At 37.7% G+C, this 19,400-nt stretch overlaps 1 protein-coding gene across 2 annotated transcripts in view; it reads left to right on the top strand.

The window, feature by feature from the left end:
• Positions 1-19,400, top strand: part of COL24A1 (collagen type XXIV alpha 1 chain) — a 125,700-nt gene that overhangs the window by 17,358 nt on the left and 88,942 nt on the right. For both annotated transcript variants that reach the window (XR_015805403.1, XM_014883174.2), the window contains exons 4-10: positions 3,806-3,859; positions 7,097-7,150; positions 9,117-9,170; positions 11,241-11,294; positions 15,110-15,154; positions 16,295-16,348; positions 17,527-17,571. Coding sequence is in view for 1 of the 2 variants with exons in the window: in XM_014883174.2 (XP_014738660.2) it covers positions 3,806-3,859; positions 7,097-7,150; positions 9,117-9,170; positions 11,241-11,294; positions 15,110-15,154; positions 16,295-16,348; positions 17,527-17,571 (360 nt within the window). In the remaining variant the exon portion in view is untranslated. The remainder of the gene's footprint in view (positions 1-3,805; positions 3,860-7,096; positions 7,151-9,116; positions 9,171-11,240; positions 11,295-15,109; positions 15,155-16,294; positions 16,349-17,526; positions 17,572-19,400) is intronic.

Below are 19,400 nucleotides of genomic sequence, written 5' to 3'. Positions count from 1 at the left end.
GGCAAGACAGAATAAAATTTTAGGTGGGATATAAGGAAAACATAGCTTATCAGAGTGATACCTGAACAATAGAACAAATTTTATTAGCAGTGTTAGAAGTGAAATTTCCTCATGGAGAGGTTTTAGAATGGGTTTGGAATCTGATAGTTCTGTTTATTTCACTGCTGCACTGCAGGTATTTTGGTGATGTGCAGAAAGTTTCATGGGTTCTTTGTTTTGCTGAAAGACTGCCTGCCTTCATATTTGATCAATCAGATGTTAAACTGGTATGTTTCTTTACTTACTCTTTTAAAAAAGAATAGTTTGAGCTGAGCTAAGTTTGAGTGGCTGAGATATAGGCAAGATCTTTTAAAGAGAAACTTCATAGCTGCTTCACAAGAGAAAGTTCAGTGGTTAGGATTTAGATATTAAATGGCATGAGAATCAACATGTGCCTGTACAGAAGTTTTAACTACTTAATGCAGAATTTATTGCTGTGCATCTGAAATCTTAGAGACTTGCTATATGTAAATGAAATTACTTCTGGGTAATAGGTCAAGTTTAAAACACATGTAACACAAGTAACACAGGGCTTCAGTGCCTAGGAAAACAGTGGAAGTTATTTTATGTCTAGGAAAGTTCCTTACATTTATTCCAGTAACCATTGGAAGGGCTGTGAAAATTTCTGGAAAAGTAGCATCTACTTTTATTATCTCAGGATTAAGCAATGATTATTTGGAATTTTATCTTCTTCGCTCAATACCTAAATGAAATTTTTACAATTCCTAAAGACAGTAAGTTGTAGTACCTTTCTTAGGGTACAAATTATCTGTTTTGAGCAAACTGGTTTTGTTAAACGATTTTAAGTTAGCATCTCTAATATTTATACAAAGTAACTTTTTTTGTTCTGTTTTGTTTGATAATGGTGGTTAAAGTGTCAAATGCTAAAAATCACATTAACATATCTAATTGCTTCAGGTTTGTTTAATTACTGTTTCCAGTAGTTGGAAGAAAAGCTATTCAAACAAATGACTTATTCCTTGGTTTAAGAGAGATTGGCTCACTCTCAGATGTTGATTTCTGTGGTTTACATGGATGCCTGAGAGGCTTAAGTAGCTTCCTAGCCAGTATAAAAATAGTCATACTGATTTGAAGTTGCAGTTGCTTTCCCAGATTGTAGAAATGCATAGGACAGGATAACGTGTAACTTGGGACAGCATGTCCAGGAGGATTTAAGTGTGCTCCACTGGAGTCCGCTCTCAGCAGAGGCGTTGCCCGAGTTGCAGGGAGAAGTCTCTGGTGGAGGCTAAAGGGTAACATCCTCTGGTTAAGGAGAGTCCTTTAATATTTTAATCAAACACCTGGATGGCTGGGGCTAGCTACTAATTATTGTGAACCAGAGACTCCATCTGCAACAGTTGACTATGTTTTAAAATGCTCTGGGAAAGAGTTATTAATTTCTGTCTGCCTAGTATATATTGTGCTACTTCTTGTAGGGGTTTCTGAGGGCTTGGTTGTGATTAGATTTTCCTTTTTTTATGGTTTACTTTTAGTATGAAAAGAGATAGTTACATTTGAATTACAGTAATCAAAGTAAGGGTGGGTTGGATTTGGGTGTTCATTCGTTTGTTTTCTGTTGCAAAGGAAGCAGATAGTGTTCAAAAAATTTAGAAGTCACATAGAGAAAAATGTTCTCACTGCCCTCATTCAATAAATCAGCAACAAAGATCAGGAATCTTAATGCTCTGTAAGATTTCTATTAGGAAAATGGTGAGCTATTAATGTATGTAATCAAATGGTTTAGCTATTAATGTATTTTTAAGGAAATGTCTGAAACAGGGATAGAGAAGAGCACAAATCACAAAAGAATGCACACTAGTTGCAACTATTTCACTTAACAAAAAATGTTTTCTTTTATAGTCCCAGGATAATTATCTAATCAAAAGGCATCTCCTAACTTACATTTTGAGAGGAGATATTAAAAACACATTGCTGCAGCAGGGCAGAGTAGGACCTCTCTGTGCCCTTTCAAGTGCATTTTTGAACCTGGACAGGAATGCCAGGTCAAGAGTTTTCCATGTGTCTCTTTGTTACATTTCTTGTGCTATTAAACATGGGGTCCTTCAACTTGAGAAAAATGAGGGTGTTAGCATTTATGTAAGCATAGTGAATAGAGAACATCCTATGCTAAAAGTGTGACATGTTATGGTTTGATCTAAAGACCAGAACTCTTACACAGATTTGTGTCTTCTAAATTGCACAGAGAGGGAAGTGCAGCTATGGGTTTCAGCGTGACTTAATGTAGCATGTATGGACATGCAGATATTCCCAACTGCATTTTAACTTCTACGTTTATTATGATTGATTTGAGAGAAAATAATTCATATTTTTAGTCATCAGAACAACAGTTTTCCCAGAACTGTGCATAAGTGACCTGTATTTTGGTCAAATTAATGTAATTAGTTTGATGATGTCTAAATTCCATAGACAGCACTGTCTTCTCTGCAGTGACATTACCTTTCTAATAAAAAAAAAAGTATCACATAAAACTGGAGGTTTTTAAAAATCCAGCTTTTGTCTTAATGAAATGTTGCTTGCTAATAAAACCTTCAGGGGTGTTTGTCTTTCTTTCCTTTCTCATTTCCCTTTTTTATCTCTTTCCTGTTTGCAAAACCTTCCTGTTGGTAATTTCAGCCACCATAATGGCCTTTCTGGTTTTCCTGGTTTTCTTTCAGCCAGGTTTCAGCCCTGTTGTTTGGTGGTGGGCAGTGTGGTACTCGGTGTTTTGCCTGGTGTCTCAGCTGAGAGGATGTCATACATACAGAGCAGAGGAGTGTGAGGAAGCCTGGGCTGAGCCCCAGAGCAGGTTGGACTCCTGCTCTCATGCACACACCTCTTGCATGAGGTCTGACTTCGCTGATGCCCATTTGCCTTGCAGAAGGTACATGGCTCCTGTCACAGCTGGGGCTTGCTGTGCAGGCATGGATGGGGCTGAACTCACCCTTGAGAACAGCCCATCCCTCTGTAGGACTCGAATTTGATGGGTGAAATAGAATATAAAGTAGAGCAGATTTTAGTTTAGAGCACTCATTTATATTTGAGTACAGTGAGGTAGATCCTGGGGTTTTGAATCTGAACAGCAGTCATTATACAGAAAAGGAAAGGTTTCATTGTTCAAAACAACTAGATATGCAGGGGCTGTTACACTATCTAATATGGTGACTAATAGTCTAATTCATTTGCAAAAGATACATTTGATGGTATACTAGCATCTTTAAAAGTTTGCATTATCTTTAAAGAGTGATATTCATTATATAGAAGGGCAAATGCGCTACCAGTTATTCTTAGCAGAAGCTTTTAATAGGAAACTGAACAGTAATTTGTCCATTTTTATTTTCTCTATTTTATATTTGTAATTTCTGTGAGGTGGTATCATTTTTTCACAGCTACTCCAACCTTTCTAAAGCGTTTGGCATGCCAGCAAGCTTATTGAAAAGGCTTAATTATTCTGTGCCCTTTGTTTAGAAATACATTGCATTTCTTTCTTCATTGGATCTTTTCTTCCTCTAGTACCAATGCATTTGAGTAAAAGTTACTATCTGGACTGTTAGCTCCAATTTCTCTGATACAGGATACTTTCTAAACAGAAATCTGATTGGAAGTCAGATCAAAAACATGCTTTCTTGTAGTTTTGGAATTGGTTTTCAAATTGAGGGAGTCAGCACGAGCACAGGGTTGTCAGTTAGCAAAACTGGTTTCATCTAGAGTTGTGATAGTGTCCTTGTGTCAGGTTTCAGCCTCAACTGCTTTGGTTTTCTGTCACCAGGGTCCTCCAGGTCCTCCAGGTTTACCTGGTCCTTCAGGGAAGAGAGGTCCTCGGGTGAGTAAAACAACTCTGCACTTCTGCACCTCTGGGCAGGTCACCAGTAATCAGACTGGAGTTTGCATGGTTTTGTTTTTCTCAGCTTTATTCATATGCTTAGTGATTATGAAAGTGCATGATTCTTAACATTTGGCAGGAAGGTTAAAGCAAGACAAACAAACACTTTCTCCTGCTGTGAGCTCCCAGCATAGTTAATTCCATTTATGGGTGCACACACTGAGCTTTATTATATTTGTACCTGGCTTTTGCTGCTCCCAGTATTAGCTTCTGGTTTTTCCATGCTGCTCCCATCTGCTGCAATCTAAGGTCACATTCATTTGTTTTTGGAGTGAGGGGCAGGGAGCAATGCAGGGCACAGCTTCTGAGGAGCAGGTGCAGGATACAAAATTAACCAGTGCACGACAGAGTGGGGGGAAAAAGTAATCCCAAAAATCTCTTTTAGTCTCTTAAGCTTCAGCAACTTGATCACAGGTTGATATCAGAGCGATTTGCTACAGAAATGAGCTACAGTAGGAATGATTTATTCTGTGTGAGTGGGTGCATCCCAGCAGGAGCAGGGACAGCAGCCTTGCCCTGTGCCTGGGGACAGAGCTGGGCTTTGTCACAGTGGCTGTGCCACTGCACAGATGAGTGATGAGGCAAAAGAGGGTGAATCTGAGTTTGTGCAATTGTACAAAAATCATTTGCTTGAGCAGTCCCTGAGGTGATGGTTGATCAGGGTGGGTTTTAGGGGAAGGGCAGCTGGAGGGGCTGGTGGAGCTTTTGTTGTGTGGCTGATTTCAGGCCATGGGAGCTGGGGGTGTCAATGGTTGTGGCTGGAGTGCCCTCATCAAGGCAGATGGAAAGTGGGAGATCAGGGAGTAGTTTATATTGGGGCTCAGCAGATGTGTGGGAGGAGTTTTGATTCGGCCTTTGAGGAACTTTTAAACCAGATGCTGCCCAATAGCCTATTGAAAGCCAGCACAGCACAGGATATTCTAAACTTGGCCTCATGGGTAGGAAGTGCACTGGTCAAAGAGGCCAAGAACTGATGCTCTAGAGCATTTTGGAGGCAAGGGAGTAGAAGAGACACACTTAAAAGTACAAAATGAAAAGCATTCCTTCAAATTCATCTCTTCATGACTTCTCAGATCTTTCTGTGTAAGAGCTGACAATTCTCACAACTCTACTTTTTTTATGTTGCACACAGCTTGTGGTAAGGATATGTCTCGCATCAGGGGCAGGATCTCACATAACCAAGTAGATCCTCACAATTGGGAAATTTTCTTTATTTTAGAGGAGGTGTTTATATGTTTAAGACCTTGCCTATTGGTGAGACTGCCCTTGCCCAGCTGCAGTTTGTTTGGGATTTTTTTTCTGAAGGTCTTTTTACAGGTATAGAGTACTTAAAAGCACACTCACTCTGTGTGAGTTCTCTGGATTAATTGTGTAGGATATGATTTCCAATGTGAAGGGACATCTTACAGCAAGGTGCCTGGAAAAGTATGAAAATGGCTGAGATCAATATTTACCAGTAGTTCTGAGTTTAAAATATATTTATATGGGCCAAGCAAGTCTATAAAACTATTTGATTTAAAAAAAGTTTTGAAATGTCAGTGTTCTTTACTTTGTACAATACTGATAAACTCAGGCAGGTGCAGCTAGTGATGATGTATGTTATGACACGAGTTTTGTGAGCCAAAAAGCCTGTGGAAACTTTGTTGATTCAAAGTTCATTTCCTCATCTAGCAGCTTGCCCTGTGACTTCTGTTTTCCTTCACACAAGCTGCCATTTGTGATCCTGAAATGTGACTCAAGGTGTCAAAGGGAAACAGCAGAGTGCGGAGCTGCCTTGCCTGGACCTTCATCAGAGTGTGTGTCCAAACCTGATCCTGACAGAGACCCACGTGTTTGGGACACTTGGGGCATGTGTCATTAATGGGTAGAGATTTCCATTGAAAGTTGATTTTGATCCCTAAAATTCTATGGTAAAGCAGCCCACGTCTGACTGTGTTTTCTAATTGTCTTGGCTTGTTCCAAGTTTCTTGATAATGAAGTTTCAGAATTAGTGATACCTAAAACTGCTCTGCTGCCTCATTCCATGAGAATACTTTTGCACTTGTGTATTCCAGTACTGTGCCCCAGGACAGTGACACTGCAGGCAGCAAAAGCAGGAGCCACTGCAGCACTGCAGCTATGTTGGCACTTTCTTTCTGTTTGTTTCCTTTCTCCTAAATCCCCGAGAGTGCCTCCAAAGTTGCCAGTGTGCAAATTAATCTCTCAAACAGCACATGGGATTAGCATTTCTGTGGAGTTATGTCAACATTGTCATTAGTGAGAGGCAGCACTTAAGGGATGCAGCTTCCAGTGTTACTGCAAGGTGAAATTGGTAAATGCAGCCTCGTGTGGCAGAAAGACAAACACTGAGTTTAGCTGTTGTTAGACCACTAGACATACAAGAAGGTTCAAAAATATTCTTTTTATACTTGATATTTGGATTTTGGAACAGTTTTGGAAGAATTTTGGCCTTAGTGAATTCAACAGAAGCTTCGTTGCCAGTTTATCAGGGATAGATTTTCGCCAGTTTGGTCACTCAGTACTTGGAAGATGAACAGCTGCTGACAGCCATTGCAACAAATATTGTCCCTAATGTGCAATTTTTCAAGGAGTGAAGATTGCTGAATGTGTTGCAGGAACAGACACTTATACTGGATAGTCTTGATAGCTTATTCTATTCCTGGAATAAGTTAAGTTGAATTATTTTAGTAACAATTCCATTTTCTATACTAGCTGTGGGAGAATCAGGAGAATCTGTGATTTTTTTTTTTTTTTAAAGAAGGTAGGATACATTGCTTTGAGACACCTTTTAAGTCACTAAGAACTCATCCACTTCCTTCCCTTTGCAGTGTATAGCTTTGTACCTCAGAATGTGATTTCACTGATTCTATTCCATACCTTCAAGTGTTGTAGCTGGAGAGCAACACTGCAGTGACTATGCCAAAAACCTTTAAGAATTACCTGGGAAGACAATAGAAACAGATTTGTAAAAGAAGGGGGTGCTCACCTTTACTTTTAAGTTTCAGGAAGACATGTATGTTTTATTTTTTGTGAATCCTTTGAAAATCCTAACCTGTGATTCTAAAAGCAGGAAAGATGCAGTAAAATTATTCTCTGCTAACCATTCGCATTTGTTCAGTGGTGTATTGAATAATCCCCTTTGTTGTTCTCCTTCATTTGTTTGGGTTTTTTTAATAGGGTGTTCCAGGACCACATGGTAACCCAGGTTTGCCAGGATTGCCAGGTCCCAAGGTGAGTTTACTTATCCATGGTGCCATGTAAATACAGGAACTTTTAAATGAATTTTTGGAAGCCCAAAAACTTCTATTATAGGATAGAAGTAATGCCTTCTTTTGTTTACAGGTGGAGACTGCTACCATAAATATATTTTAATTAAACGTAACAAATCAAATTGAACTTCATATCAAAACAAAATAGCAGATTGCTCAGTAGTATGAAAATCACCTGTGTGTGCAAAATGACGACTTGGAAATGGTTCTATTTGCAAGTAATCTGTACTTCCCAAAAGAGTTCCTATAAATCAGCTCAGCTTGATGCTGTAAACTACTGCTTTGCTTAAAAAAATTAAAAAGGAAAAATGTAGACTGGCAGTCCCTATCAATTGCTATTTTATTGTCTGTGTCTAACATTTGATATCGAAATGTTCTAATGTCTCAGACATTATTTGTTAATATGGTAGAATAATTTTCTGAAGTTTTATGGAAGTGATATTTAACGTCAAAGAAAAAATACAGGACTGAAAGCCCAAATAACACCTTCAATCTTGTGTAACATAGGCCCTTTAAATAGATTTGACAGATTTGTGCAGTTGCAGAATGCCTTCAACTCATATTTAGTTTGAACAATTTGATAGATCTGTTAGGAAAAAGGCAGCACCATGATTTGTTTAGTGTGATTCCTAATTGCAGGAATCTGACTTGTCATGACAGGTGCTAAAATCTGCTTGAGGACATAAAAAGAAATCTAATAAAGCTTTCAGTGCCAAGTGCTGTAAAACCAAATGATTCTGGGGTTTTTTGTGTGTTTTTTTTAAAATCTAGTTTTATGGGGACAGTTAAAGATTCATTATATTTTTATGCTGGCTATAATAGGATACATTGCTAGGAAAATAATTAATTGTAACCAATTGCTCCTAGACTTTGTTTCATAATTTATTTTCTCCCTCCACTGGATGATAATTTTGATCAGTTCTGTAGCTTTGTCCATGAGTTTAAGAATAGAAGGAATTGTACATATGTGTATGTACCTATATATATTTTATTTAAATATAAATAAATATATATTACTTGGTGCTTAGTGATATCTTTAATTTCTGTTTGATTATAAGTTATCCTTTCAATACAAGTGTATTCTGAAGTGGTTTTCTCTAAATAAAAATAAACCAGGTGCTCCTGAAGTTTTGGCTATGAGGATCCAGTTGACCACACTGGAACAAACACACTCTTATTTGACATTAAAACACGACAGATGACTTGCAAGAACTTTCTAGCAGTAAATGAAGGCAGAATTTTATTTTGTCTTTAAGATGCATGAATTTTTCCCTCCTATGCTGAAGGATCCTTTGTGCAGTTGATTCTGAAACATGGCACAGCATCAATATCCTTGAGCAGTGCCCAGCCCTGAGTGAGGACCAGCAGTTCCAACCAATATCCAATCCCTCAGCATCCAATTCCTGATAAACACCTGGGGGAGTTTTCAAAGTCATGTAAGGGTATCCATGAGGTTTGGCTTTATTCTTGGCTCTTTGAAAAATAGATTAGTTAAGAAAATGTGAATTTGTGGATTCTGGCACCGTGGGAAGGCTGAGCCTGAGGAAACCTGTACAGGGTTATGGTTGATGCAGTAATCCAGCCTGATAATCCTGCACATTGTTGGAGGAACAGGTGCTGTCCTGAGTGATGGAGACATGGCTGGAGCATCTGCTCCAATCCTGCTTGGATTACCAATAAATCTGCTTTTCAAAATTTTGTGACTTTACAAAATTTGGACAATGTTAATCTCATTTCATTGTGAACCTGCACTATTTTATTTTCGTCCTAGCTCTTTACTGAAAAAGTTATGAGAAAAATATCTATAATAGGAAGCACATTTACATTTTTTTCTCCTCTTGCTGTAACAGTTGAGAATACTTGTTTTAACATTTTTTATTAGAGATTCTCTCCCAATGGTATTACTGAGCTTAATTTCTCTCCAACAGGGCCCTAAAGGAGACCCAGGAGTCTCTCCAGGACGGGCAAAATGTGGAGAAAAGGTATTATTTTCTTAATTATAGAAAAATGTTTTGTCTGTCCCGTTCTTCTGTGAAGTCTTGTTTAATATTCAGACAAATTATAACAGTAAAATGCTTAGTATTTACTTTAACACTGGTATATTTTAGCAGTTAATTGTGTTAGACTGACCACTGTAGACACAGGTGACAAAATGAACATAAGGAAAATGAAAAAATATATTAAAAGTTGAAACTTAAATTATGTATTTAATTTAATTTATAAAAATAAAATGTAAGGACTTTCAGAGCAATGAAATTTGATTAGATTCACACTGATAAAGTAAAGATTCCAGTTTTCCTTAGTACCTTGCATTATTCCAGAAAGTTGTGTAAAACAGAATTTGGTGATGACAAGTGCACACATTACTGTGCATTGTTTTGTATTTAACTGCATTTAAAATGGACTCTTGATGCTAAAATTTGTCCTTTCTCTTCAGAGGCTTTTCCTGCTACTGCCTCCTAAACCACTTTAGCCAAACTAGTTGTTGCCTTCTCTGCCCAAAGTATTTGAGTATAAATATTCAAATATTCCATTCTTCATAGAAATTGTAGGTTTGAAAGCTTGTGATTGTTTCAATTTTAGATTGACACGAAAGTTTCATACACAGAAATTTGATAAGACTTAAAATGTTTTTGGATGTTTACATTCTAATGTGTTAGCCTATGCTCTATGTTTAAGAGTATCTTGCATTTATGCTGTTTTATTATGAGAATTTACTAGTAGATCAGTTGTGGAATATTTGTGCCAAGTAGGAGGCACTATTAGAGTCAAGGACTGCTCTCTGTTATGAAAAAACATTAGCAAATAACTATGGTTTACTAGCTGCTGATGTGTACATAACTTATTTTTTAGTGCATGCATGCTGTAAAACCCTAAAATTCACAAATATGTGTTGTCAAGGTTTAAGTGCTGCTGAGAAAAAATTCAGAAGTATTTGTTGATGCACTGATGAGAAATTGAAGTGCAGCTTCTATAGAAATAGCGTTATTTTAATCTAGCCAGCTTTTTGGCAATCAGATCATCGTGTGGTGAGCTGTACATGGCTGCTTGCCATGTTCTTTGGCATGAGCCCAAGCAGCCACAGAACAGTCTAAAGCCCACCTGTATGTATGACTATCCCTAAATACATGTAGACTGCACCTATAATCCAGAACTGTGGGAATGATATGCGTTTTTATAGTTCTCATTATTTTGCCTTCTTAATGTTTCCCGTCAAATCAAATTTGCTCGTTCTAATTAATGGACTTAAATTAACTTGGATGGTAACTCCCTTCCAGGATGCATTCCTTGACTTACTGGGTTTGAATTCAGGCACTAACCATGAAAGAGTGATTCACTCTTCACTGTCAGTCCTGAGCAAGAAGAAAAAGAACAGAAAAAAAACCTTCCCTCCTTCTCCATCTGCAACAACCATAAAAATTAGCATCTTTTTGCCGTGTCCCCAGCATCTGAGATGCTCTGATCCTTATTCCCATATACCATCATGTGGTTGTGAGGTTTATAGGACCTAAAGAGAACAGCAGTGTTCTCCCATAGCCTCTTTGTCCATGTGCACCTCTCACATTGTTTTTCACACAGATTCGATTTATTCTGTATTTTGCACAGTGCACACCATATGGTGACCTGGGTTTTGGTTGAGGATTGTTGGCATAACAATAAAACAAACAATACACAGTAGTATTTTTATATATTTATTAATTTGAGGTGGAAGCACTTGTTTCTGAGGAAAGAGTTGCCTCAAGAACTGTATGTCTTCTTCAGTCCTGTTTGTGTTGGCTGAAAGTCAGTGTTGTGAGGTTGTGAACTAATTCTGTTCCAGCCATGATTTGGCCATGTTGCAGGAGCAGACTTTGCACCCAGTGGTTGCAGTTAAGGAGGTGTTGCCTTTTCAATTTTCTTCCTCTAAAAAAGCCATGAAAATCAAACAACGTTAGCTAGTTCTCCATAGCAATGTCCAGGAGTGCAGAGAAGATATTGACTGCTACATGTTTATAAATCTGGGTCGTGTCCCGGTGAAATCCATATTGATTTTGGATGGTTTTCCTGTTTAGGGTGATCCAGGCCCCATGGGGTTTCCAGGCCCACCTGGGATCAAAGGCCAGAAGGTAAGATTCTGTTTCCATTTCCCTGTAAATCTTCCTGGCCCGAATCACTGCCCACCAGGTGATGTCTGATGGTCAGGAGGTGACAGAAGAACTTTAGGCTTGCTGTTGGTATTGTGCCCACTGTGCTAAACCTCCCCTTACAACTACAGTAAGTGAGATCATCATGGCAGGGTGTAAATCACAGCTGTTTAGGTTGGTGTTCTCCACAATGCACAGTGTGCCCCTGTTCAGAGAGAAGTGCTACGAGGGAAGGTAGGCTTTAATATGAGAAATTTCAGGTGCCATTTACTGCATTTAAGAAATATATCCAAATTATCACATTCCTATGTATACAGGAAAGCATAAGGCAGACATAGTTTTGGAAGAGAACATCAAGAGTGATGATCAATGTAGTTGTGCAGTAAACCAGCTACAAGAAAGGAACTGCAGAAGATCAAATACATCCTTCTTGCTTTGTACTCCAGCACTGCTGAGAAATTATTATATATTTATATTTATTAAAATGAAATATTAAAAAATTAGTTATATAATTACATTAAAGAATATATTGCTAGTTACTATAAAATTATCACATCTAATTATTGTATATAATAGAATTATATTATGATATAATGGGGTTTTTTTATACAATATATAGAATAAATAGCATACTTCCAATATTCTTTCTCATCCAGGTAAGAAGATTAAAAAAGTCTTACATATGAGTTAATGGTGTGTGTCCTTTTTTTTTTTTTTTTTTTTTAATCAAACTTTCCTTACATTAGTCTGGAGACCCCATGGAGCAGAAGGGCCCTTTCCCTCTCCCCTGAATGGCCCCTGACTGTGCAGAGGGAAGTGCCTGCCCCTGCAAGCCAGAGCTGCTGGGCTGGGCTGGGCTGGGCTGTCAGCCAAAGGACAGCCCTCCTGGGCAGGAGCTTGCCTGGGGCCATCACTGCAGTGCTGTGGGCTTACAGGTGCTCTGCAGTGGCACTGGAGTTTTACAAAGATTGGCTACAATTTTTGCTCTAGTTTATTCCCTATCTAAGATGTGTGTGGCAGTAAATCATTATAATCTGGGTCTATAAAATCCTGATAAAATTTGCTTACTGAAGTAGAGCACAGTAAGAAATGTGGAAGGAAAACTTTGTTTCAACCTTAATTTTGTCTTTACTTTGTCATCATGTAAGGGTAAGGCTGATAAGCAAATTTCAAAAGCAGCATACCTATGGTAGTATCAGCATTATGCTATTAAGTGTCAGCTTTATGCTACTAAGTATCTCCCAGTGCTGCTTCTATAGAATCCAATTTTTGTTGAGCAGAAGGAAACTCCTGTCCTGTGAGAGAAAATTGGTATTTCCACGCTTTGGGATATTTGGGCTGAGTTGCTAGGTGAAATCTTAGTTGTGGAATAAAGATCAGCTAACAAGAGAGAAGGGAACTATAAAGGAAAAATAAAACAAAGCCATTCTCTGATGACACATTTTTCCAAACTGCAGGCAGTGTGGTGACACTGTGGAGCTAAGTAAGCATTGTGAGGGCTGTGGCAACACGTGGGAGTCCCTTTATTTGCTACACTCACTTCTCTCTGTAGCTGATGGTTGTAGAATGCCACATTAGTCATGACACTTTACCTACTGGTTTTTACAGGTTACAGGAACTTCTTGGCACTCTAGTGGAGTTGCCAATGTTGTGCTAGATTTTGATTACAAATACCTAGAAGTTCTGGTAAAGCACAGTGGGTAGCAGTAAAATGGAAAGGCTCAGCCTAAATAGTCCCTGCTGTCATATACAGAGTGCTGTACACAGACTTCACTCAGTCTGGGTCCCACTGTGCTGCACATGGTAGAACTCAGACACTGAAACTTGCTACATTTTACTTGGCAGTAAATATTTTTTTTCTGTCACGCAGACTAAATTTTTCTTGTAACTTGCTGTGTTTTTGAAACGTGCTTGAAGTTTACAATTGGGAACTTCAAACCATTCTGTTCCACATTGAGCTTTTAAGTCAGAGAATTAATCTTTGTTAGAATTGGGAAGGTAATTAATTTTTCAAACTGCTGCATGTGATTTTGTATTCTTATTCTTAATTTTCATCTTAGCTCAGAGTAACCTGCATCTTAATTATATGAGTATGCTCAACAATACAAGCTCAGGCTAATAAAAAAGAATTTTAAGAGGATTAGCTAAATCACAGGGAAAGGAACCTGTGTGTGAAAACTGTCTCTTTGGAATGGTACTCATTTTAGCATGGTTTAGTTCCATTCCCAACTAGCACTGAGTGAGGTAGAATGAATTAAGGCCATGTTAACTCTGAATAAAAATGTAGACATACTATTCTAAAATATGAGTTCAGAGCAGTTTTCCTCTGACACAAGTAAAATGCTGTTATATAGAAATACACACAGCAGAAATCAGTCCTTCACCTCACTTTTTGTGTGCTTTCCTTTGAGTCTGTTCATACAGGTGTTCACCAGCTAAAATGACCCACTTTGAAAAAATTGTGGTAAACTTCTCTTTGAGCACTTTTGTGTATAGCTTTCTTTTTTTTCTAGTACAAAATTAAGAAACTACTGAGGGGTCTCTTCTAGCTACTTCAGCTGATTATATAAGTATAGAGATAAAATTCTGTAATGGATAGAATTAATGAGATAAAGGATTGGCTGAGACTGTAAAAAATTGTAGTTTCCTGAGGCATACTTCAGAAGCTAAAGAGGAGTTACTGGTTTATGCCAAAATTGTCATCAAGGAAAATAATTTTATCTTTTAGTTTGTATGTGATAATAAAATTAATTTCATGCAGCAGTGTTGTGATCACACAGAAGCTTATCCCAAACTTTGGAATACCTGATCTGCTGAAATCAGTTGCAGAATTTCTTTTTGTTACAGTGAATCTCTACTGACTGATGAGTATCATCAAGCTGCAAGGCAGACAGATGTTTAACATCAGCCAAGACACTCCTGCTGCTCAGTCAATGTCTTTGAGTCCAAGTTTATGATAGATTTCTATCCAGAATAATGATTGCTCTGCTCTTTTTTCTTTCAAGCTGTAGCTTTTGGACTTGTGTATTCCCAGTATCTCTTGCAAGGGATGTGGAGACCAGACACTTGGCTTGTGCATCAGTCATGCAACAGTCAAGCCTCCCTTCAAGGCCAGCTTGTCTGGATATGTTTAGTCCAGTGTAAAGATGTTCAGGAAGGTGGTTCCTCTTTCAAGTGTACTGATGGAGAAGGCAGACTCCAGCTCTGTTTTAATTCTTTTTCTCAAAGAGTTAAAATATGTTTGAAATGGTCGATGCACAGGGAGCAAAGTTCAAGAGTTTCATCTCTTCCTGTGGTTCCAGCACCACAGAGATTTCTGGAATGAGGCTATTCTTGCTACTAATAGTATAAGAGCCAAAACTTGTGCTGTATTAATTTTAAAGAAAGATGTTTTGTGTCCTGGAAGGTCTGTCTTTCTGAGTGTGTCCTAGAACAGTCTGGGATGACCCTTTACACTGAACTGCCTTGTTCAGAAAGGGCATTGTGACAAGGATTTGGAACAGAGAAATGCACAGTGCAGAATCCACGACAGCATCCCATGTATTAATTTGTTTAAAAGAGTACAAGTCTGAAACTGCCTTTAAGCATACTGATGTCTTTAAATTGTCTAAGCTGCCAAATTTTCTTACCTCTTTTCTCTAGCTCAGTTTTCATATGAGCTGCTGAATGTAAACCATACTAATTCTGCTGGCAGACAAGTCTGGGGTTTTTTTTCCCCTTTGATTAAGAGAGAATAGACTAGAAAAAGAAGGTCCCTTTTGTTTATATTTATCACAGATCTCTTTCTCTACCTGCAGGGTCTTAAGGGTTACCCAGGACTGCAAGGGCCACGGGGTGAGCAGGTAAGGGATGCAAGCACAGTGCACTGTACTCTGCAGATGAACAATTAGGATAGGAGAATGGATAATCCATTACAAGTGTTCAATATAAGCAACTGTATAAACTGCTTAAGGAAATATTGGACAGATTTTGAGCAAGATTTCAGATTGTGTGGAGATCAGTGTGGTAAAAAAGTCTAAATAAAATGGAAAAGACCAACTTGTTTTTCAACTACCAGACCAACTGGGAGGTTGTTGATGTAAAATTCTTACAAGAGGCACATTTCAAACCTCTACTGATTTAATGCATTTTACATCTCCTAGCATATAGGAAATGAAGTAGTTGTTCAGCACTTTTTTAAACTTCCATGCCAGTTCAGGAAGAAATCTGTATGTAATTTCAAAAGACATCCGATTGCTAATGTCTCTTGTTAGCATTTGTGAGGCTCCTAATGGCAGAGTAGATGGAAAGAGTCTCCTTTTGGATCACACTGGAAAGGAGATGGTGATGATAACTGATGGTAAACACCTGAAAGGGGATGAAAACTCAAGGACATCATTCATGAATTCCCTGAGTTTTATGCCCAAACCTTAACTGAATGAATGGTGGTTTTTATTATAATCTCACAGGAAGTTTTCTGTGATGATGTAGTCTACCAGTGAGATAACTAGTGGGGAAAAAAAATGTTGATTCTTAACATCAGAAGAAGAAGGTGAAGAGAATTGTATACAATCATGATTTATCCAGTGCTATATTGACCTGATTCTGGAAGAAACAAAAATTGGCTTTGTAAAGGGACACAAGGATTCTTTAATTAAAAGTTTAACATGTTTATTTAAAATACATCTAAAACCAGTGCAGTTACTTCATTTTAGGGACTAGCCCTCCTGAATTATTTTTGAATTATGGAAATAAGGCATGCACGGTTGTATTTCACAAAATCTTAGACACTTTCTAAAGGATATGTGACTGAAATTGGCAGAGTTACTTATGTACGATGAGTCAATTTTTGGGTGTTCTATGTAGCTTTCTTAAAAAGTAAATTTTCCACGTGCTTAAGCTGTGTCAAACGAGTAGATGTTAAAAGAGAAATGATAAAACAAACTCCAAAGCATGACATTAAACATGTTTATTTTCCTTTTCTCACTTCCTTTTCCACTTAGGGAATTCCAGGAATGGCTGGCAGTATTGGGGCAGTTGGTTACCCTGGCAGGCAGGTGCAGTAACTATACAAATGTCTTTGTGTTTTATTTTTTATTTTTCTCATTTATTCTTTCCAAAAATACCATATCTAACTCTTTTGAAACTACTAATTGTAAAAATGTATTTGTTTCAATCCTGTCGTTTTTCCTTGAAACAAACCTCTTTCTCTGGTAGTGGCCTGGAGGGAATGTTGGGTCTCATGGCTTTTAAATTTTGATGTGTTAGATGCAGTAATGCTGTTCCTTTCTGAAATATATAAATGGCATTACCAAAGCACTGAATGTCTGAATACTTCACTTCATAAACCTCATACTGAATACTTCATAAATCTCATGTGGTTCTGTGTGGTTCATCTTCTTTGCATTTCAAGTCCAGAAGCAGTAGGAAACTGCCTGTTCTTCCTGATTTTTTCACCAATATGTTTATTTCACTGCCGAAACTATTTCTTCAGTCCTTTAAGAGAGGGGAACATTAAAAGTTTGGTGTTTTTTCCCATTGGGGTGTTTTAAGAGAACCAATAAAGCCAGAAAGCAGCTTTCTTTAAACACAAGTACTTATATAAATATTGATTTACATATAAAGTAACAGATACCTCAGTGCAATAATAGAAATAAGATATAAATATTCAGCATTTTCCTCATGTAAAGGTATATGATCCAAATTGGCAACAATTGACTTTGTGGTTTTGTGCCTGCTTAAAGGGTGAATTTGACCAATACTTCAAGGTTTTGTTGGATTAAGTTTGTAATGGCTATATATTTTAAAGTTCCATTACAATATTTGATAGAGTAATGGATGATAACATTTTTTGTGTTGAATCACGTGAAATGTTTGGACCACATATGCAATTCTGGCATTAGCTTGAACATAATTGAAATGTGTCCAAATATAAAAGCTTATAAAAAAAATCCCGTGAAATTATGTCACTGTAATGCCTGGAAAAAAATTTTCTCCCAGAAGAAATAATTTTAATGTAATGGAAGTTTCAGTCATGATCTGTGTTTCAGCCCTGTGTTAGTGGGAGACCTTTCTGAGTATTGTCCCAGGGGACTATTTGATGACACCTTCTTCAATCTTAAAAATTTCAAGAATGTGTTGCCAGTTTACAATTAACAAGTGCTGTTGCAGTTATTTTACATAGAGCATATCTGGTTGTTTAAAATTAATTACAACTCCTGTCTTTTTCTAACAGGGCCTAGCTGGGCCAGAAGGTAACCCAGGTCCTAAAGGAATAAGAGTAAGTAAGCATCTTAAGCATTTTGATATGCATGTCTAATTTTACTCATACAGTAGGTGAGAAAGGGGGTGAGGAATTTAATTCAGCTGTGCTGGTTGTATACCTGCAGAACCACTCTGCTTTTATAAAACCTACAAATGAGAAAACACAGAGTTTCTGTCCAAATATGTGCAAGAGTTTATTTTTTTCTCATGGAGAGCAGCATGGAGCAGTTTTCCATTGCTGGCCTTCCTCTTACTTGCATGCAGGGGAGAGAAGAAAGCAATGCTGGGGGTGTGAGAGCTGAGAGGGTGTCTCAGACCTGAAGCATTATTTCCATAATGGAGATTGTCAAGAAGGGAGGCATTTCTGACATTTGCAATCTGTGACAGTTATAGAAGTAAATAAAGGGAAACAGTCTTGTCACATAAAAACCACAAAAGGGATCTTGAGATTTTAGAATTATTCAGTCATAGTTATTATATGTATCCTAGACTGAAGGTTCTTAATGCTCCACACATTCAAGTTTTGGTTTTGGTTATTCTTGGAAGCAAAATAGATTGATTTTTATTCCTGGCTGGTCTGGGGGTTTGTGTGTGTGTTTTATAGTGTTCTTTCTCTGTTTCTTGGTGGTTTGGGTTTTTTTGAGGGTTTGTTGGTTTTTGTTTTGGTTTGATTTTTTTGGATGGGTACTATGTAATTTTGTTTTCTTTAAATAGACACACAAAGCATGCTTACACATGCTTGTGCAGGAATAAATATTTCTTCAGACTGCCTCACCATCAAGGAGTAGGCACAGGTTTCCAGAAACTTGTATGTTGCTGGTTGGATCTAGGATTTGAAGGAGGCTTTTCCTGGGTGTTTTCAGGCCCTCAGCTCACATACAGGTTGCTCAGCCGTGTATTTTCTTCTCAAGTATCTATTAATATAATCTTATTGTGTTGGAAAAGTTGCTTTTGTCTTGTTTTTTTAGTGTAGTTACTAGAAGTCTTTACCTGCAGCAGCTTCTTAAACACATCTGGGGGTTTTGGAATTTTTTTTTTTAATGTCAGTTTTGATTACAGTGATGGGAAAAATTAGTTTGGCAGGATCAAGTGCCAACAGATATTGCACCCTCAGGGATTGTTTCTTTTATGTTTCTTCAGTTTATTTTTGTTCAGATTCTCATCTGCATTTTGACTTGTTCTCCCTTCAATAAACAAGACATAAGTGATCCCAGTCCCTTTCCTGAAAGTTACTGCTTCTCTGTTTACACAAAGCTAGAAATGGCCAATGTGTGAGTAATTTTAGGGAAAAACACCTTAAGGCCAAATCTCGTGTATGAATTCTAAAAGTAACTTCCAGTAAAAATGATGACACAGCCCTCTTGACACATACTCCTGTACCATGGAGGTGTATAGCAGCATGATATGAAGTATCTTTAGAGCTTCAGGTTTAAAATATTTCTGTAATCAAACTGTGCTCTGCTTCTCAGCTGTTCTAAGTACCTGGAGAAAGTGAATGTGCCTTTGTTTTCCTTACTCTCATTAGGTCTGGATGACAAGGTAGGCACCATCCTCCATAATTAAAAAAAAAAAGATCGACCCCCAGGAAATTAAATCATTGCAACTGGAGATACATGAAAGCAAGGAATTCTATTCTAGTAACTAATTTAATATTTTTGTTCCAATCAGTTTGAATCTGGTAGTGCAGAATCCATTCCTCCATACAACTCAGGAATGGTGGGAGAGAAATATGTTGTGACTGAACTATAAGAAAAACATTCTGCTTATATTAAGATAAACTTTTTTTTGTAAGAACTCTTACATATAGCAGTGATCACACAATATTATTGAAGATGAGAACTTCTT

Source organism: Sturnus vulgaris, chromosome 9 (genome assembly GCF_052056855.1).
Source record: "Sturnus vulgaris isolate bStuVul1 chromosome 9, bStuVul1.hap1, whole genome shotgun sequence".
In the NCBI taxonomy this organism is placed as follows: domain Eukaryota; kingdom Metazoa; phylum Chordata; class Aves; order Passeriformes; family Sturnidae; genus Sturnus; species Sturnus vulgaris.
Note: the sequence above shows the minus strand (reverse complement) of the source record. Positions and strands in the feature narration are given on the sequence as shown.